This window comes from Blastomyces dermatitidis (assembly GCF_000003525.1).
Source record: "Blastomyces dermatitidis ER-3 genomic scaffold supercont1.4, whole genome shotgun sequence".
NCBI classification, from domain to species: Eukaryota; Fungi; Ascomycota; class Eurotiomycetes; order Onygenales; family Ajellomycetaceae; genus Blastomyces; species Blastomyces dermatitidis.
In genome coordinates, this window is record NW_025544777.1 from 5,647,624 (window position 1) to 5,663,736 (window position 16,113).

The following is a 16,113-nucleotide window of genomic DNA, read 5'->3' on the forward strand; positions in this document are numbered from 1 at the left end:
TTATAATCTTATTTAAAAAATATAATAAGAGTAGACAGTAAGTCTTACTGAGATAGTATAAGACTACTACTTAATATTAAAACTATGTAATAAAATGAATTAAATTAATAATAAGACTATTAAATATTCTGATTCTAATCTTAGATATAATTATACAGTCAGTCTAATTACTATAATAATAGTAACTGTGTACAGTAAGTATATTAATATATAATTTCATTTCTTATATACATAGCTGAATAAGAGAGTTATATCTTTAAAGTACATCTTTACTGAGAAAATAATAGTAGATAAATTAATTAAATCTCTGAGCACTATTATATTTCAGTAATTTCTTAATTTATTAAATCTTACAGACAGAAAGAGTCAGAATGCCTGAAATTAATGTATATAGCATAATTTGAAAGAACTCAGAGACTGTATGACAGACTTTTCTATATAATGTTTGAAGATAATCACAGTGTTAAGATCTCAGATAGTAATGTGAGAGAGGGTGTAGCAGCAGCCGCCTTGATGATGTTGCCCTAGCAATCACTCCGCCTGCACGTGATCTCTTATGTTATATAACATAGCTAGCACTTCCCACACGAATAGAACAGATTAACCTTTCCCACGTACAGGATTCACGGTGTAATCACCGTAAATTAACCCTATGTTCTTCCCGTATGAATAGAATGCTGCCGCGGCTAGATTAGTGTACAATCAACCAACCTTCCACCTCCATCAAATTCTAATTATATAAATAATCACTGAATAAATTGAATAAAACTGAATTTAATTTTCAGTCTCAGTTTCATTCTGATTTTTAAAGAATAATTATTTTTTATTATTTATTCTGAGAAATTACTTCTGTTTCATTATTCTTAAATTAAATCTGGTCATTTTTCACACTGTTTCTGAAAAAAATGATTCATTTTCAGATTTTTTTGATGCTAGGTCCTAATGGGACTCATGCTAAGAAATGTATGAGACCAGACCAAATGGGACCAAATGTGAAATTCATGGTCCCGCCGGCCAGTCTAGGCGGGAAAAGCAGACAAAGGCTCCTCTTCAGTCTACGTTGATTGGCTCAGGGAGTGAGAAGTGCCAATGGATCCTGTTACTCCATAGACGCCCAACGGGCCTGCCCTTGTCGCCGCTGGACTGTCCATGCCCATTGTATCGCCTAGGATCGCAGCAATCACCCTCGGTGAGCTACGTTCGGATTCCCATTCATTCCCCGACCGAGAGAGAGCATGCTAACCAGTTCACCCGCGATCGGGGACATTCCAGCATCATTGTCTTGTACGTCCTTTTGGGCGAGAGGTCCTGTAGAATGACTGCCCTGCTGGAATCGTCGCGTCCTTTGCGAGCGTTAGGCCCGGCCAACTAGCACGAGTTTTCCTCGAGTACAACCGGCTGACAGCTTCCACTTTTAGCTAAAAGTCTTGTATGGTGAGATGGTGCTTGTCTCTGCAAAATCTCCGCCGGCCAATAATAGGACAGCCAATATTCTCCCCCAAAGCGAATAACACATTTTAAAGAATGATTAAAAATAGAAATATTACTTCAGTAGGTATCATGAACGTGCCAAAGGCTGATAAAAGCACGGCATCAAGGAAAACTCAGCTGGGGCCACTAGGCTAGAGGCACAACACGTCATGCTACCACTCCATCAAGCCAACCACCTAACTCTAGAGAGACAATGTGACCTACAGCCGAAGAGCCATCACTTTTAGCCCACAGTTGTTCCATATCTCTAATGATCTTGTCAATATAAACCCCAGCAGCACTAAGATGAAGGATAATACTGATTGCTCGATGGATTGCAAGTAGCTTCGCCGATGGTGGATCGATGGTCCGGTTTGGTGAGAGGAGGAGGGTTCTGGTAACCGGCAGCCCTTCTGGACGGAGAAACATTCGTTTCCCTAGAATCTATCCTGTAGGTGTAAGATGGATGAGTAGAAGGATCCAGCGCCCCAAAATAGAATTTGAAGTCACCGAAAAGCTTGTGAATGTCGAGTGATAAGGTTATAGCATTGGCTGGGCGGTCAATATTCGAGCCCTTGAGCAAATGAATCACCCCAGGAGCGAACATATTGAGGATTGCCAGGGTGGATTTTTTGGCTTCGCTCTAGAGCGCAAAACATGTTAGAAATGGTATGAAATGAAATCAGATCCGTAGACACGTACCTGATTGTCCCTGGTTGTTGACATGATTGAATGCGGGATGATATGTGCTACCTGGAGGTACGAAAATTGGCCAGGAACATAGACAAGCCGCTGTCCATCGTCGTCTCGTGCATTGGATCTGTCTCGGTTGACTCTCTCCGCCGCCTCTTCTCTATCGAAGACCCGGCTTACCACACACCGGTGATGGTCACGGATGAGACAATCACGTCGGAGAATCGATAGTCTGGCAGGAGTTCCAACTACATCCTCAAACTTGGCGGATAGAGCTGCTGGTATAGGTTGCGGTGTTTTATTTCCCGCAGCTCTCACTACACATGATTCACATGTAAGCAAGAGCTCATCAAAAATAAGGTAAAACGGAAATGAGAATGGAAAAAAGACTGTACATACACGGCAGAAAGAAATTTCCAAACAGAAATTCCGCAAACGAATCCAAGACTCCCTCGACCTCCCTCTGCTTTGATGGGAGAGAAGATGGTCCGAAGTCAGGAATTCGAGACACTCCACTAGCAAAGGTCGGTGATTCATTATTTTCACGGAACTAGAAGCCAAGATAAATGAAGAACTGTTGCAAGAACTTGTCCTTTGATTCTGAGTACTCATACGTTAAACGAACAAGCGTTACTTTCTTATACGGGTGAGCGCTTTGTCGAGGTTCACAGTGGCTAATAAACTGGGAGAAGATATTTCCGGCCTGTGCCCGTTCCTCTAGAGTCAGAACCTCCTGCGGAGAGAGATCGAGAATGCGCTCGAGTGACGCCTGATGCCTGTGGTGAGCCATCATCATGAGATAAGAAGCTGGTTTGGTTTGGAAGGATAAACTAAACGGAAAAACTGTTGTTCCATCAAAGCCGGCGTACAAGCAAGCCCTAAAAGTTACCAGAGATACCTTACGTACACTCTCATACGCCCCAGAAACCATCTTCGTCCACAATCTCCGCCGCCGGCTGAATTTTGTCAATAACAGCAGCCACCTGGCCCATCAAAAAATGGATGATCAGCATCTTCAACTTCATCCTCGATATCCTTCGAATACGGAATGATGCCCTGCTTCATCAAAGCCAATATTTTCTCAGGCTGCTGTTCCCATCTCTTGATATAGTCATTTGCTTTGACCCTCATGGGCCTACCACTGACATCAAGAGTCCGAACAGTATCATCAAAAGTAGCGGTGACAACTTCATCCTTATGAGTCTTAGAGCAGCCAGCTTCAATGGAGGCCACGAATCGAGTCCCGACCCAAACGCCCTGTGCCCCTTGCATTAAAGCAGCAGCCAAGGATCGTTCATTGAAAATCCCACCAGCCGCAACAACCATCGCTGGTTTGCCGGTTAAGGGTGAGATGTAATTCTTCGCAACATCACACACAGCAGGTACTAGGATAGAAGTCGCAATCGACCCTGTATGGCCGCCTCCTTCGCCACCCTCTGCGCAAACCATATCCACCCCAGCTTCCAGAGCCTTTTGCGCGTGTTTCGGCGCACCAATCATATTCATAATTAGAATGCCAGCATCGTGCAGTTTCTTGATGACATGCACGCCAACAGCGGACACAAACAATTTTGCACCGCTGTTGATCGTGATATCTACTAAAGCATCAAGCTGTCCAGACGTGTAATCGTAATTTGTCTTCCGGGCCCCTCCCCCCAGTTTCAGGAGAGCAAGGTCAACACCGAACGGCAATGAAGGGTCTCTCAGATTGGATTTGAGATCATCAATGATCTCTTGCAGTTGCTTAGGAGTGTACCCTAGGCCGCCGATGACGCCTAGTCCACCAGCGTTGGATACTGCGGCTGCCAGCTCACCAGATGAAGTCCTGGCCATACCTATTATTGTGACCGCCGTATTAGCTTCACAATCACAACAAACACTTGAAAGAGTTTCAATACTGACCCGCCAGGAGTATTGGATGCTGGATGCCCAGCAGCCCGGTGAGCTGTGTCTTGCAAGATCTTTGGAGCTATTGCTGGTTCTTCAGAGTCGACTGTTTGAAATCAAAATGCAAAAGGTGAATCTTTAGAAATTGACACCTTTTAAAAGAAAGGTTGTAAATAGTTCAAACAAAAGATCACGAAAGCTCACGAAAGCTCACATAACTCTCAGGGCAACTCCAGGCGTTTTGAGGGCGCCGGGAGGGTCCATTATCGCATAGCCAACATCAGATAAGCTGCGGAGATGAATCGAAAATCGCTCGAACTTAAATGCCGGTATTCGGTACATTGTTCAACGATTCTATTTCCTGAAGTGTTGTTTCATTGGGAGCTTCAGCCGTCAAACTCTTCCGCCCTCTTTGTCGGTTCGGCAGAAGAGATGGGCAGGTAACCGAAAAGCCGGTAATTTATCCTTGTAACACTACATTACCTCGGCAATGCGTAGTTACCGAGAATACATACATCCGACGGCTCAACATTACACAACCACAGAAGCTTCGCTCCCAAGGAATAATGGGGGTAGGCATGAATGAAAAGGTGTATGGGATATTCGAGATCCTTATAGTTTAATTATAAGCATATCTAGCTACAGACCGCAGAAAGAACACCTGTACAAAAGAAACAGCAGAGAGTATGAAGCCGTCCATGGCGGTCTATAGATTTGGTTTGACCCAGTTAGGTTGTCTTTTCTCTCGGAAAGCAGCAAGACCTACAATCCAAGACCATTAGCTTAAGATTCATACCATAATATAACTAGACGATATGACAAAAAAGAACCCAAAAAAGGGATTGGGAATTCAACTCCAGTAACAAAACTACCTCCGGCCGGAAGCGTGCAATGAAACATACCTTCACGTAGATTCTGGCCCTCAAATAGATTCTTCGAATATCTCTCATGGGTGTTGCGGACAGCTTTTGACACATCACCAACCTCCCACGCCTCTCTCAAACCAGCCCTAGTTACAATAATGGCATCCGGGCTCAGCTGTGAAATTTCCTTCGCCAACGCGACCGCCTCGTCTATTAATGACTCATGCGTTTTCGCAATCCGGTTGACAAGATGCCACGCCTTTGCTTCTTCAGCAGATACAGTTCTACCCGTGAGGGCAATCTCCGATGCAACCTGTAGCCCTGCAATGTGTAAAATGCGAGGCAAGCCGCCTGCGGCCGCATATATGCCCCGTTTCGCTTCTGGTAGAGCAAATTTGGCCCTGGGGGAGGCAATAACCAAATCACTAGGTAGAGTAAAACAGATATCTCGAATCAGCCGGGAACTGTAAAAGAATTTCATTTTTTGAAATTCATAGTGCCCTCGAGTAAACTCCCAGGAACAGTCCTTACCAGTTCAGACATATCTCAAATCCACCACCGAACGCGAATCCGTTCACAGCAGCAATGACGGGCTTTTTGCCCTTTCGCTGGCTAAGGCCGGCAAACCCGGATGGCGGGTGGCCCCTCAGGGGCGCCGACTGTGTCGAGGGGTTTTTGCTATTTCTTTCGATCTCAAGCAGGTCCTGGCCGGCGCAGAATGCCTTATCGCCGGCGCCAGTCACGATTCCGACTTGTAGGGTGTGTTCATCGTCGAACCATGTCCAGAGCTCGTGTAAATCCCAATGGCCCTGGTAGTGGATCGCGTTCATGTTTCTGGCGCGGTTGATGGTTACCAGCAGCACGCCTGGTGCTGGGTATGAGAGGAGGTATATTGAGGATTGCGGGGGAGGCGTGGTGAAGGAAGACATCTTGGATGATTGGGGCTGTTCAAATTTTAGGTATATTGCTTTGCGTGATGAAGTAGGGAGAGTCGAGTCCTGGATGGTAGTTTTATGTTGTCCTGCAGGGTTTCCATCATCATTATTATTATTATTGTATCTCTGATCGTTGGTCAACCCTAGCTTTCGGGCTGGACTACTTAAGCGTCATCTCAGTGGTTGCCGAGGTATGGTTGGTAGGGACTCCCGAACATCAAGCCAATGAGATAATATTTGATTCCGCCCTTGGCTTCGGCGGGATTACTGTGGGGAGCGGACACTTCCACCGCTGGTGGTAATAATTGTTAGAAGAGATGGATGGATCTAAGGCAGTGAGGTAATCCTATTGGCTTGCCGCGAATTAAGTATTAAGTTTCGGTAGCTACCATGCAACGGATAGTTACGAGCACACGTACAGTACATAATAAAGACCAGCACTCTCTGCCAGCTCCTGTCGTTTAGAAACAGGTTACCATTAGAATGTGTGTACATTACATTACATTATATCGTCGCATAAACCATCGCAACGAGAGCCATAATATGTTTCACAAATGCACGCCACTTCGTCCCATAATATGCCAGTAAATAAACCATTAAGTCCAAAAACAAACCGCCATAAGTACCATACCGTATCACGAACTAGTGTTTCACTTTTGGTATGCTGGCGGTGGTTGGGTATATGACGGATGTGGTTCTGGAATTGGCCCAGGCGCTGGCATAAACTGGATAGGTTGAGCCCCTGGCGGAGGTGGGCCTTGGATGTATATAGTTTGTGGGTGGCCGGCCGATGCTTGCGCCGAGCCCGCGGGTAGAATATAGGCTAGGGGAGGGTGTTGGACGTTTGGATCTTGGGGTTGGCCCGGTTGACCGGGTGGAGGACCCATGACATATACCGTCGTGTTGTTCTGGGCCGATGCAGCCGCCGCGGGCGCTGCTGGAGGGTCCCGATTTTTTCTCGAGGCCACACAAATGCAAAGGGTGAGGAGAATAATTACCCAGAATGCTACAAGGCCGCCCACGATTCCCGCATTTCTATCGCTTAAGGCTGATGCTCGCTTTGAAAGTCGGTGAGGCATTCCTCGAATCCTGAGCTGGTAAGCGCGGTCATCTTCGCGGGGCTGCGAAACGATAGCTTCCGAGTTGGCCACGAGGAGATGGATTCGGAGGTCAGATTCAGGGGGGTTCGACGTGCATATCCCTCGAGTATACCCTGATTCAGGCTGAGACTCCTTTCTGAATGTAGCGAACTGGCAGTATTTTTGGGTTGAATCGGAACTTCAAAACAGAGTTAGTTAAACATTATCACCTTCTCACTCGTGAAACATGAGAATATAGCTAATAGGAGAATGCATCATCGTTACCAGGAAAGAATTGTATCCGATGTCAGATCAGAAGAACGTCGTTCGACGGAGTCATATGGAATGCAAGACTTGTACCAGGAGCATCCATCCGGCTCGCAACAGCCAGCAGCTTCAAGCTTGGGGCTTGACCGACATATGTTCTTTTCACATTGAAACACTGACACTATAGCAGCAGGCGAAGGTGGGTTAGCATTCTCCTGTACCAACTTTTAAAAAAAATACTGGCGATTCAGCATGCACGTGCTTACCGTAGGCGTTTTCGGTTTTGAGGCTGCATGGTCCCGCGTTGCTGAGAGCGATTCTTAACCCCGAGTGCGCTCGATTCAAGACAGACGCAGCTGTAGATGCGGACAGCGCAAGCAATAGCGCAAGATATCGGGATGGATCTCTCAAGTACATCTTTCACTCCAATCCACGAGAGGATTTCTGCTGTATGGGAAGTGGGGTAATTGTGTATGTGCAAATCGTTGAATTTCCCCTCCTCAAATAACGCGTAAAGAAAGGGAGGAGATTTACGAACAATCCCCCCAGGCACGTTGAGGCCCTTTTTAATTTATCTCCTGTCATTTCTCCCTGGCGTTCCTTGGAGCCGCATCGTGACATTTGGTTGCCCAACTAGTGTGCTTGCCAAGGACCAAGAGGGAAAGATGGGTCCGCTGCCACGGGCGAAGTCATTCCTACAAATATGAGCGCCAATGAACACATCGCTCAAGCACAGGGATGTCCAAGTAAAGCGCCGGCACCGAAGTCACATGCCCGTAGAATGGGGGCGAAGCATTTTTGACGGGCCTAGCTAGCGTGTGGAGCAGCCATAGGATGAGGAGGTATCACTTGAGCGTGGTGGAGTGCGGGTTATGCTGCATTGCACCTTGATTTACTTATATAAATTCACCGATGGATGTGGAGCCTCCCAGTAATATAGAGACCGCGTACGGAGTAGAGTCTAGAGATATCATAGAATATTCCACTCCACTGCATTGAAGTAACTAATTTTCTCGCTTGTTTCGTGCTTGATTTAGGTTGTAGCGCCAGTTCAGGATCACACAGGGGGGGGTGGAAGCAGGTCTCCGATTATATTTGCCAAGCCTCCACAACAGTTCCGCCCCGCCCAGCTCCATGACGTCGCTCACTTCACAAGAGTTAGTTTAGTTAAGGAGTGCAAGGAGTTAGTTGGCTCTAACCATAACTAACTTATTAGGAAATAATTATATAATCCCAAAGTCGTCCACAGAAGCAAAAAAGGCGGTAGGAAATATTGGTTATGATGCGCAGACCTTGTTCCATTTTTCTAACTTGTTCAACCCTCCCCTAACAGCAGCATCAAACTGCTGTGCTCTGAAGTATCAAGCAAAGGGTCGCATAACTGCCCAATACCCCAGCGAACGGGATGCCTCGGTCAATTTTGTATTCTACATATGTTGATATAACCATCATTTACACCGAGAGAAACACTCACTAGTGTTTTGTTTTGCATCTCTTTGCAATCTTTATCACTCTGAACAGAAGCGATCTGGGGAAACAAATAGAACACAGCTGCTTGGCTCTCATCACCACAAATCGAATAGCACAGGAGCAGTTCGTCTGATCACTTCTTATCCTCTCCTTGCCCTTGAAAGAATCGAGGATGCTTTCAGCAACTCCTTCGCCAGTGGGGTTTTCTTTGGGATCGACGACGACCTTAGCGAGTATTTTATGAGAGTTTTTGTTGGCAGCTTCCCTGACGCTTCTGTTCTCCGCATTCTTATTTTCTTGAAGGATGATTTCGAATTTTCCATTGACCTCAGATCGTGAACCTACCTTTTAGCTTCGCCTGGATAATAGAAACTAACATTCTGTCTTCAAAACTATGGCTCGTTGTACTTTGTACAGGACAGTTTCGACGGATGCGAATCCGCAGAAATTACAACCGATATCACCGAGTCTATGAGAGAGTATGGTCGACGAAAATTCGTATTCGGGCCTCTTGCACTCAGGGAGTTTTGGGAGAAGGAGAGATCGCAAATGTCGATAGATCGTGAGCCATGTAAGATGGATTGCGGGTATCTACCTGTCAATCATAGCGTGTGATAAACCAACAACAGCTAACTTCATCATTCCGTCTATCAAGGGAAGTCTATCAAAGCCTACCTAGAATCTATCGCCCGACGTGAAATATCGTGGACCGGCAAATATGCGTCTTCATCCGCCAAAGCTCCTGGATACCTAAAACTTTCGGAGGCCCAAAGATCCCCAGAGGAGCATATTCAACTCCTGAACAAATATCTTGATGCGATCTCTGCCGTTATCCCCAGTAACCCCTATGTGATCCGCCCAACGATATATCACCCGGACCTTCATAGTGGCAATATTTTTATCCACAATGGCAGGAGATCTAGTAGAAATTGACTGGCAGTCTATATGGGCGGCGCCATTAATTCTACAGGCGAGAGCTTCTAGACTAATCGATTACAACGGAGGGATTATATTGCATCTTCCCGAAAATTTCAAACAACTGGACCAGGATGAGAAAACCCATGTTCGGGATCAAAGTATCACGGTCAATACAGATGCTCATTTATGAAGAAAAAAGAGCAAAGGCAAATCCTCTACTAAGCAAGGCTTTTTTACCCAACCGTTCGGCAAGTCATTATCCGAATTGGTGTCCTTTGCGGGGAATTCGTGGGATGACGACATTATTCCCCTCAGGGAATATCTGATCAGGCTTGAGAGGTAATATATATAGTTTATTTTCATGCTTTGAGCCCGGCTTCGGTTGCGCGTTTGCGTTCCAGTTGTTCAAAACACCTGCTAATATGTAGTATTTCTCTAGGGATTGGTCTAAATTGGGGACTTCGGACCCATGTCCATATAATTTTACGGAAAGATGACATTCGAAAACACCGACAGGACGACGCAACAGGGTTTAAACGAGACGCAAGACTTTTGGGATATGCTAGAAGGAACAGTTGACAGGACTGGCTGGACTACGAATGAGGAGGATTTCGAAGGTGCGGTTGACTACTTTTTGAAGTTAAGGGAGACTAGTTTGAAGACATTAGATGGCACCGAACGGGAGGAGTTCGAATTGAGGACTCATTGGGTTCTTGGTCACAAACGTTAGATAGACGTACGTCTTTTTACGGATGAAGGTAGAATATTATAGCCATATTTGAATCTTGAATTACAGGATCTTTGTTTAATAATATGATCTGTAGTTAATCCTTCATTATTCCTGCAATTTTCTTTTCCCTCTTTTGGCTCGGAATTTCATTTTAGAAAATAGGTTACTCTTTACACCATCCGCCAGGCCAGCAAAGAAACGAGGATAACTACATAAGCGATGTTGACAAGAATGTCCAGATAAACTTACCCGCTAGTTCCAACTTTTTGTTTCATATCTAAACGCGGGGGTACCCGTCATCGCAAATTTGTATATTTCTCCAGGGTTTTTTTTTTTTTTTTTTTTTTTTTTTTTTTTTTTAAAAAAAAAAAAAAAAGTAAAAAAGCCACCATCTGGGATGTTCTGTATTTAACTGACCAAGCCTGCTAGTGACATTTTAGGGATAGGAATGGCTAAACTTTCCCCTAAGGGTTCCGCGCATTTGTCCAAGGTCTTTTATAATATATAATATAAACCCCAGACTCAAGCGTTGATGAAGTGTGGAGATCAGATTGTTCTTAAACGTCAGGCTTCTTGAACAACACTTTCATGAGCATTGTTCCTATTTAGTTTTATCTATCTCGAGCAGATTTATCTTTACTTTGCACTTCAGATAGAAGTAACTAATAAGTAACTAACTTTAGTGGCGGTAAAAAGCGATGAAAGATAAGTTGACTAACTAAATAAATAAAAGATAACTAAGTTAAGCATCGGTGTGGCTGACGCTAAGAGTCCCGCCCGCCCCTGATCTAGGCCTTGGCTGCTTCAACTATTTAATTTAATAATGAATGAATGAATATCTTATCTTCTTCTTCCCTGTTTCTGGTTGAGAAAGTTATTTCTTCTTCCAAAATTCAAAAGGGTTAACTTAGTTAATTCAACTTCAGTATTTGAAGACAACAATTCTACATTCTCCCCTACAATCAAATAATGGATCTATGGCACCTCCCCATATTTCCCCGGTCTCCCAGTTTGCGGCCTCTTGTGCCTCTCGACAGACAGAAGCTTCTGTCCAGAAAACTTATAATGTGGACACATAACTAGAATAGGATTTCCTCAATCCCGGTTTGCGCGCAAGTTCCACTCCGTTGCCCGTGGCTACACAATCCCAGACGAAGCGGGAAACCAACCGTTTGAAGAGGGTGGGGAAAAAAAAAAGAAAAACAAAAGAAAAAAAACTCTGAAACCTGATCGGCATTTAGTGCGTCGTCTCCCCAGTCGTGCCTCTTATGGACCGTGGTTGGACAGCATTTATTTCCCTCCTCTCTAGGGACTCGCTCAGGCTCAATGCGCGGGTTGGACCTTGGGGATACTTTGGCTATTATGAGTTTAGTCTGCCAATTCCAACTGCGCATCCTTGAATATTATTGCCCCTAGGCGAATTGCGTGGGGGGAGGAATGTAGCAGAATAGGTGTCAGTATGTATCTGAGATATCTCTCTCCTCAGTCTGGTCTGCCAGATAGGGATCCCCTCCTGGGGTTGAGAGCAGAATCAGCAGATAGATGTTTTTCTTTTCTTTTCTTTTCTTTTCTTTTCTTTTTGTTTTTCTTACTCTCTTCTCTTCTTCTCTATACTATGCGTACTTCTCTAACAAAGATTTCAAGCTTGATATTTGTTGATTTCCAAAAAATATCAAGCTGAACCCTGCACCGCACCGCCGACTTTATATATATCATTCCTTTCTCTGGATTCTATCTTTCGAAAAAATGATCCCGTCTCTTCCAGAATTCTCTCTACTGACCGAATAAGTCTTTCTACGGTGTCTTTTCTGGTGCTTGTCGACCTCGAACAGCTCCCTTTTTACCACCTTCTCTCCTTCACTTCTTTCACTGCTTCTTCCTTGGTTAATATTCATGTAAATTTATTTTTTTAAGCATCGATTTATTTTTAAAAGCATTTGTGCTCCGATTTGTTTCCAAATTTTTCTACATTTTCCCTTTAATATCCTCATTTCGTTTCTTTCTCCAACCATGACTATATCCATTGCATTCAGACCTAGCTCTCCGCGGCTATTGCGCAAACCCCCCACTATCTCCGGCATCATGCTCCTTGTCTATCTTACCTTTTTCTGTCTCCTTTGCAGCATGGCAAAATATTGTCTATCCTCCTTCTTAGCCTCCGCCGGCTACGAATCCGGCCGCGCAGATCGTGAAATCATCGTCGCCGCCATGTCCGAAGACGATACCTCCTGGTTATACGAGTATCTCCCGGACTGGGGGAAGAAAATCTACATTGTCGATAACCCCAATGCAAAACTAACCGTACCGAAGAATAAGGGAAGGGAGTCTATGGTATACCTGAGGTAGAAACTCATTCCTTTAAAAAAAAAGCCCCGTATCATGAAAAAGTACTAATGAGCCTTTCAGCTACATAATCGACAACTACGACCGCCTCCCAAAACACATGGTCTTCATCCACCCCCAGCGCTACCAATGGCACAACGACGACCCCCTCTACGACAACGTGCCCATCATCAGAAACCTCCAGCTCCCCTTCTTATCGCAGCAGGGCTACGTAAACCTCCGCTGCGTCTGGTTTCTCGGCTGCCCTGTCGAGATCCGCCCCTTCACCGACACCCAGCGCGCAGACATTCACGCCGGCGCGGCTTTCAAATCCGGCTTTGAAGAGCTGTTCCCCGGCACCCCCGTGCCCAAGGAAGTTGGCGTATCCTGCTGCGCCCAGTTCGCCGTCACGCTTGACCAGGTACATAAGCGGCCCAGGTGGGAATATGAGCATTTCCGCGAGTGGCTACTCAACACCCCGCTACCGGATGAGCTGAGCGGGCGCATCTTTGAGTATTTGTGGCATAGTACGTTTTGGCTACACTCACAACTTACGAGAAAAAAAAAGAGTTTCTAAAACTTAACCCAAAAAGATAATAATGAAGCTAACACATATGTTCAGTTATCTTCGGCCGCGACTCCGTCCACTGCCCCACCGCCGAAGATTGCTACTGCAAGCAATACGGCTTATGCAACCTCTCATGCAAAAGTAAGGGCTTCTGCGACGGCCGCTACACCATCCCCCCTTACTCAACCCTGCCAGACGGCTGGCCCGATTTTGGCTGGGATGGGAACCCGCGGCGTCCTGGTGACCCGATACCGGCGCGGAAATTCCCGAAACAGATGCAGCAGCAGCAACAACCGGTGGTTGGATGATTCAGGATGATGGAATGTAGAAATGTAATTGGATCATGGCTTTGTTTTTAATAGAGGAGAACACACGTGGTTCTTGTGGATGTGGGCGGAACGAATAGACAAAAATGGGAGCGTTAAGTTAGAGGAATACTAGAAAGGGAGTGGACATATATTCCGGTAAGCTAGACCATCTTGGCATAATGTATGGAAAAGAGAAACTAGACGGAGTGGCTAATATTTATCCTTCTCAGCCACGTATCTAGCCACCTATTTATGCCCCATACATGAACACTCACGCCACTTGCAGACTGGTTAGCTTTACTTGAAAATCCGGCGGGGTTTCCATGCTTAGCTCACCTTCCAACCTCCACCTCCACCTCCACCGCCATGCGGTATCCGGGATTTTTTTTTCAAAACATCTGAGCCTCTTCCCTCCTCCCAGTCAAAACAAAGGGGTAAATCAATTGTTTGCTACCTATAGATTATACACATACGCATCCATGGACACAGAGAGTTGGATACTATTCAAATCACAGCTACACATGTAATAGATTTTTGGATTGGGTAGTTCTACATTTTACACGGGTTAGATATTTTTCTTTGAATAATACAATAGGTACCGGAATAAAGAAAAAGAACTACGTATAACTATTTATTTTACTATCTTTGTATATACTGTATGTTTATTAATGAGTTACGCGGAGTTGACCGTACTAGCAAAGGAACCAAGGACGGGCATTTTTGTCGCGGCTATTTGTATCTGACGCCGTTATTCCCTCGGCTGTAACTTAACTTAAATATACAGTTTTATAAATTACCGTTCTTACATCATCAACCATCAACTTCCATCATCTCCCTCAACCACCACCAACAACATTCTCCAGATCATTCTACCAGCCAGTACAGTACAAAGAGGGCATATATCCCATCTTCATATCAGAGCTTAGCTGGCTAGCTCTGTTTTTTTCTTTCCTTCCCGTTCGTGGCGTTTCCGGGTCACGGTTGAGGTATGTCTAACTATGTATCCATAGCTGCATGTCACAAACATGCATAATCAAATGAGATCGCAGCCAGGAATCTACGTACAACTGACGAACATGGTGGTGGCAGGGTGTATATATTAATATCAAACAGTGATATTCGAAATATCAGCTCCAGCACATATACAGGGCTCCGATTGCTCTTCTTTTTACACGCTCACGGTAAACAATCGGCGACAGCACGGCTACGCGGAGGAACGGGCAGAAACCAATAACAGTGGCATCCGACCCCATTAAAAGGGCACGGATATACGCATACGTGTATACTTGTGCAGGCGCCTTTGAGTCGTATTATTGCGGGATGTTTAACTCGAATAACTCAATCCAATTGACAACTATTACCCGCCGGTCGCTTCGATAGAGCGGGAGAGCCGAACCATCTCCTTGCAGCACCCTACATCCAAAAACCAACCCAATTCCCGCCTCCAACAAAATCCTATAACAATGCTCCTAATCGGCCTAACCGGCTCTATAGCCACTGGCAAGTCGACCGTCTCCTCCCTCCTTTCCTCCCCACCCTACAACCTCCCCATAATCGATGCCGACATCCTCGCCCGCAAAGTCGTCGAGCCAGGCACCCCAGGCTACTGCGCCATAGTCGAGTACTTCGGCCCGACAACCCCCGACCTCCTCCTCCCCGACGACCCAGATGACCCAAACGACAAAAACAAGCCAAAAGCAAAGCACAAGGAGCTTGGCCGCCCCTTGAACCGCCCCGTCCTTGGCCGGCGCGTCTTCGGCGACACAGAGGAACGCAAACGCGACCGCGCCGTGCTAAACCGCATCGTCCACCCGGCCGTCCGCTGGGAGATCTACCGCTCGCTGCTCTACTACTACCTCCGCGGCCACTGGGCCGTGGTGCTGGACGTGCCTCTGCTCTTCGAGAGCGGGCTGGACGCGCTATGCGGGACCGTAATCATGGTTGGCGTGTCCGATGCCGCGGTGCAGATTGCGCGGCTGCGGGCGCGCGATGCACATTTGAGTGCGGAGGATGCGGAGAATCGGGTGAAGAGCCAAGGGGATGTGAAGGGGAAGGCGGCGCGGGCGGAGGCGCGGGGTACGGAGAGTGTGAGGGGGTTGGTTGTGTGGAATGATGGGGACAGGGCGGCGTTGGAAAGGGAAGTGAAGAAGGTAATGGAGCGGGTTGCGGGGGCCAGTCCGCGGTGGTGGGCGTGGGTTTTGTTGCTTGTGCCGCCATTGGGGGTTACGGTTGCGGCGTGGAATTTGATGGTGAATTATCGGGGGAAGAGGGGGTGGGAGGCGGATGACGCGGAAAGGGTGGGAAGGGCGAAGTTGTAACTTTCCCAACCCTCCCCTTTTACTACCTTTTCAATTGTTGAGATAAGAGTACTATTATACATATTGCATATTACATCTCATTGCTTGTATATATTTTTAGGGGGTTTTAAAGCAACTATTTTGTTAATATTGGATACAGTCTAAATTTTGTTATGCTTCCATATAGATGATCATTTCGCAACCTGTGATAGACATGGAACGCAATACAGATGCCTAGCTAATAAAATAAAACTCATGCCTCCCCATGCATAAACCATACAACGCCATACCCTAAATGCCGAGATG

The 16,113-nt window shown here is 45.9% G+C and overlaps 6 protein-coding genes across 6 annotated transcripts; 3 read left to right on the top strand and 3 right to left on the bottom strand.

Moving 5' to 3' along the window:
* Window positions 1–1,771: 1,771 nt before the first annotated feature.
* On the bottom strand, window positions 1,772–2,953 carry BDCG_04569 (uncharacterized protein; the record flags this gene model as incomplete). The annotated part of the gene is made up of 4 exons (XM_045420223.1): window positions 1,772–2,113; window positions 2,173–2,480; window positions 2,601–2,713; window positions 2,778–2,953. The coding sequence occupies 4 exons, from the start codon at window positions 2,951–2,953 to the stop codon at window positions 1,772–1,774; spliced, it is 939 nt and encodes a 312-aa protein (XP_045276372.1).
* Window positions 2,954–3,024: 71 nt separating this feature from the next.
* BDCG_04570 (oxidoreductase) lies at window positions 3,025–4,392 on the bottom strand (the record flags this gene model as incomplete). Its single annotated transcript, XM_045420224.1, has 2 exons — window positions 3,025–4,144; window positions 4,265–4,392. 2 exons carry the CDS (start codon window positions 4,390–4,392, stop codon window positions 3,130–3,132), a joined length of 1,143 nt encoding a protein of 380 aa, XP_045276373.1. The 3' UTR covers window positions 3,025–3,129.
* Window positions 4,393–4,756: 364 nt separating this feature from the next.
* On the bottom strand, window positions 4,757–7,611 carry BDCG_16973 (uncharacterized protein; the record flags this gene model as incomplete). Its single annotated transcript, XM_045426150.1, has 6 exons — window positions 4,757–4,812; window positions 4,953–5,338; window positions 5,445–6,008; window positions 6,575–7,126; window positions 7,213–7,375; window positions 7,461–7,611. 6 exons carry the CDS (start codon window positions 7,609–7,611, stop codon window positions 4,757–4,759), a joined length of 1,872 nt encoding a protein of 623 aa, XP_045280936.1.
* A 1,524-nt stretch (window positions 7,612–9,135) lies between these two features.
* Window positions 9,136–10,312, top strand: BDCG_04573 (phosphotransferase enzyme family protein; the record flags this gene model as incomplete). The annotated part of the gene is made up of 5 exons (XM_045420225.1): window positions 9,136–9,235; window positions 9,320–9,550; window positions 9,579–9,748; window positions 9,836–9,921; window positions 10,099–10,312. 5 exons carry the CDS (start codon window positions 9,136–9,138, stop codon window positions 10,310–10,312), a joined length of 801 nt encoding a protein of 266 aa, XP_045276374.1.
* An 866-nt stretch (window positions 10,313–11,178) lies between these two features.
* Window positions 11,179–14,300, top strand: BDCG_04574 (uncharacterized protein). Its single transcript, XM_045420226.1, has 4 exons — window positions 11,179–12,654; window positions 12,719–13,161; window positions 13,257–13,666; window positions 13,741–14,300. Exons 1-3 carry the CDS (start codon window positions 12,323–12,325, stop codon window positions 13,508–13,510), a joined length of 1,029 nt encoding a protein of 342 aa, XP_045276375.1. The 5' UTR covers window positions 11,179–12,322; the 3' UTR covers window positions 13,511–13,666; window positions 13,741–14,300.
* Window positions 14,301–14,309: 9 nt separating this feature from the next.
* On the top strand, window positions 14,310–16,110 carry BDCG_04575 (dephospho-CoA kinase). The gene is made up of 2 exons (XM_045420227.1): window positions 14,310–14,496; window positions 14,600–16,110. The coding sequence occupies exon 2, from the start codon at window positions 14,974–14,976 to the stop codon at window positions 15,826–15,828; it is 855 nt and encodes a 284-aa protein (XP_045276376.1). The 5' UTR covers window positions 14,310–14,496; window positions 14,600–14,973; the 3' UTR covers window positions 15,829–16,110.
* Window positions 16,111–16,113: the final 3 nt, after the last annotated feature.

Excerpts from the sequence above, each read along its gene's own strand:
- BDCG_04575 (XM_045420227.1), top strand. The coding sequence starts at position 14,974 with ATGCTCCTAATCGGCCTAACCGGCTCTATAGCCACTGGCAAGTCGACC.
- BDCG_04574 (XM_045420226.1), top strand. The coding sequence starts at position 12,323 with ATGACTATATCCATTGCATTCAGACCTAGCTCTCCGCGGCTATTGCGC. Across the intron at positions 12,655-12,718 it reads GAGTCTATGGTATACCTGAG|CTACATAATCGACAACTACG; the intron begins GTAGAAACTCAT and ends TGAGCCTTTCAG. Across the intron at positions 13,162-13,256 it reads CTTTGAGTATTTGTGGCATA|TTATCTTCGGCCGCGACTCC; the intron begins GTACGTTTTGGC and ends ACATATGTTCAG.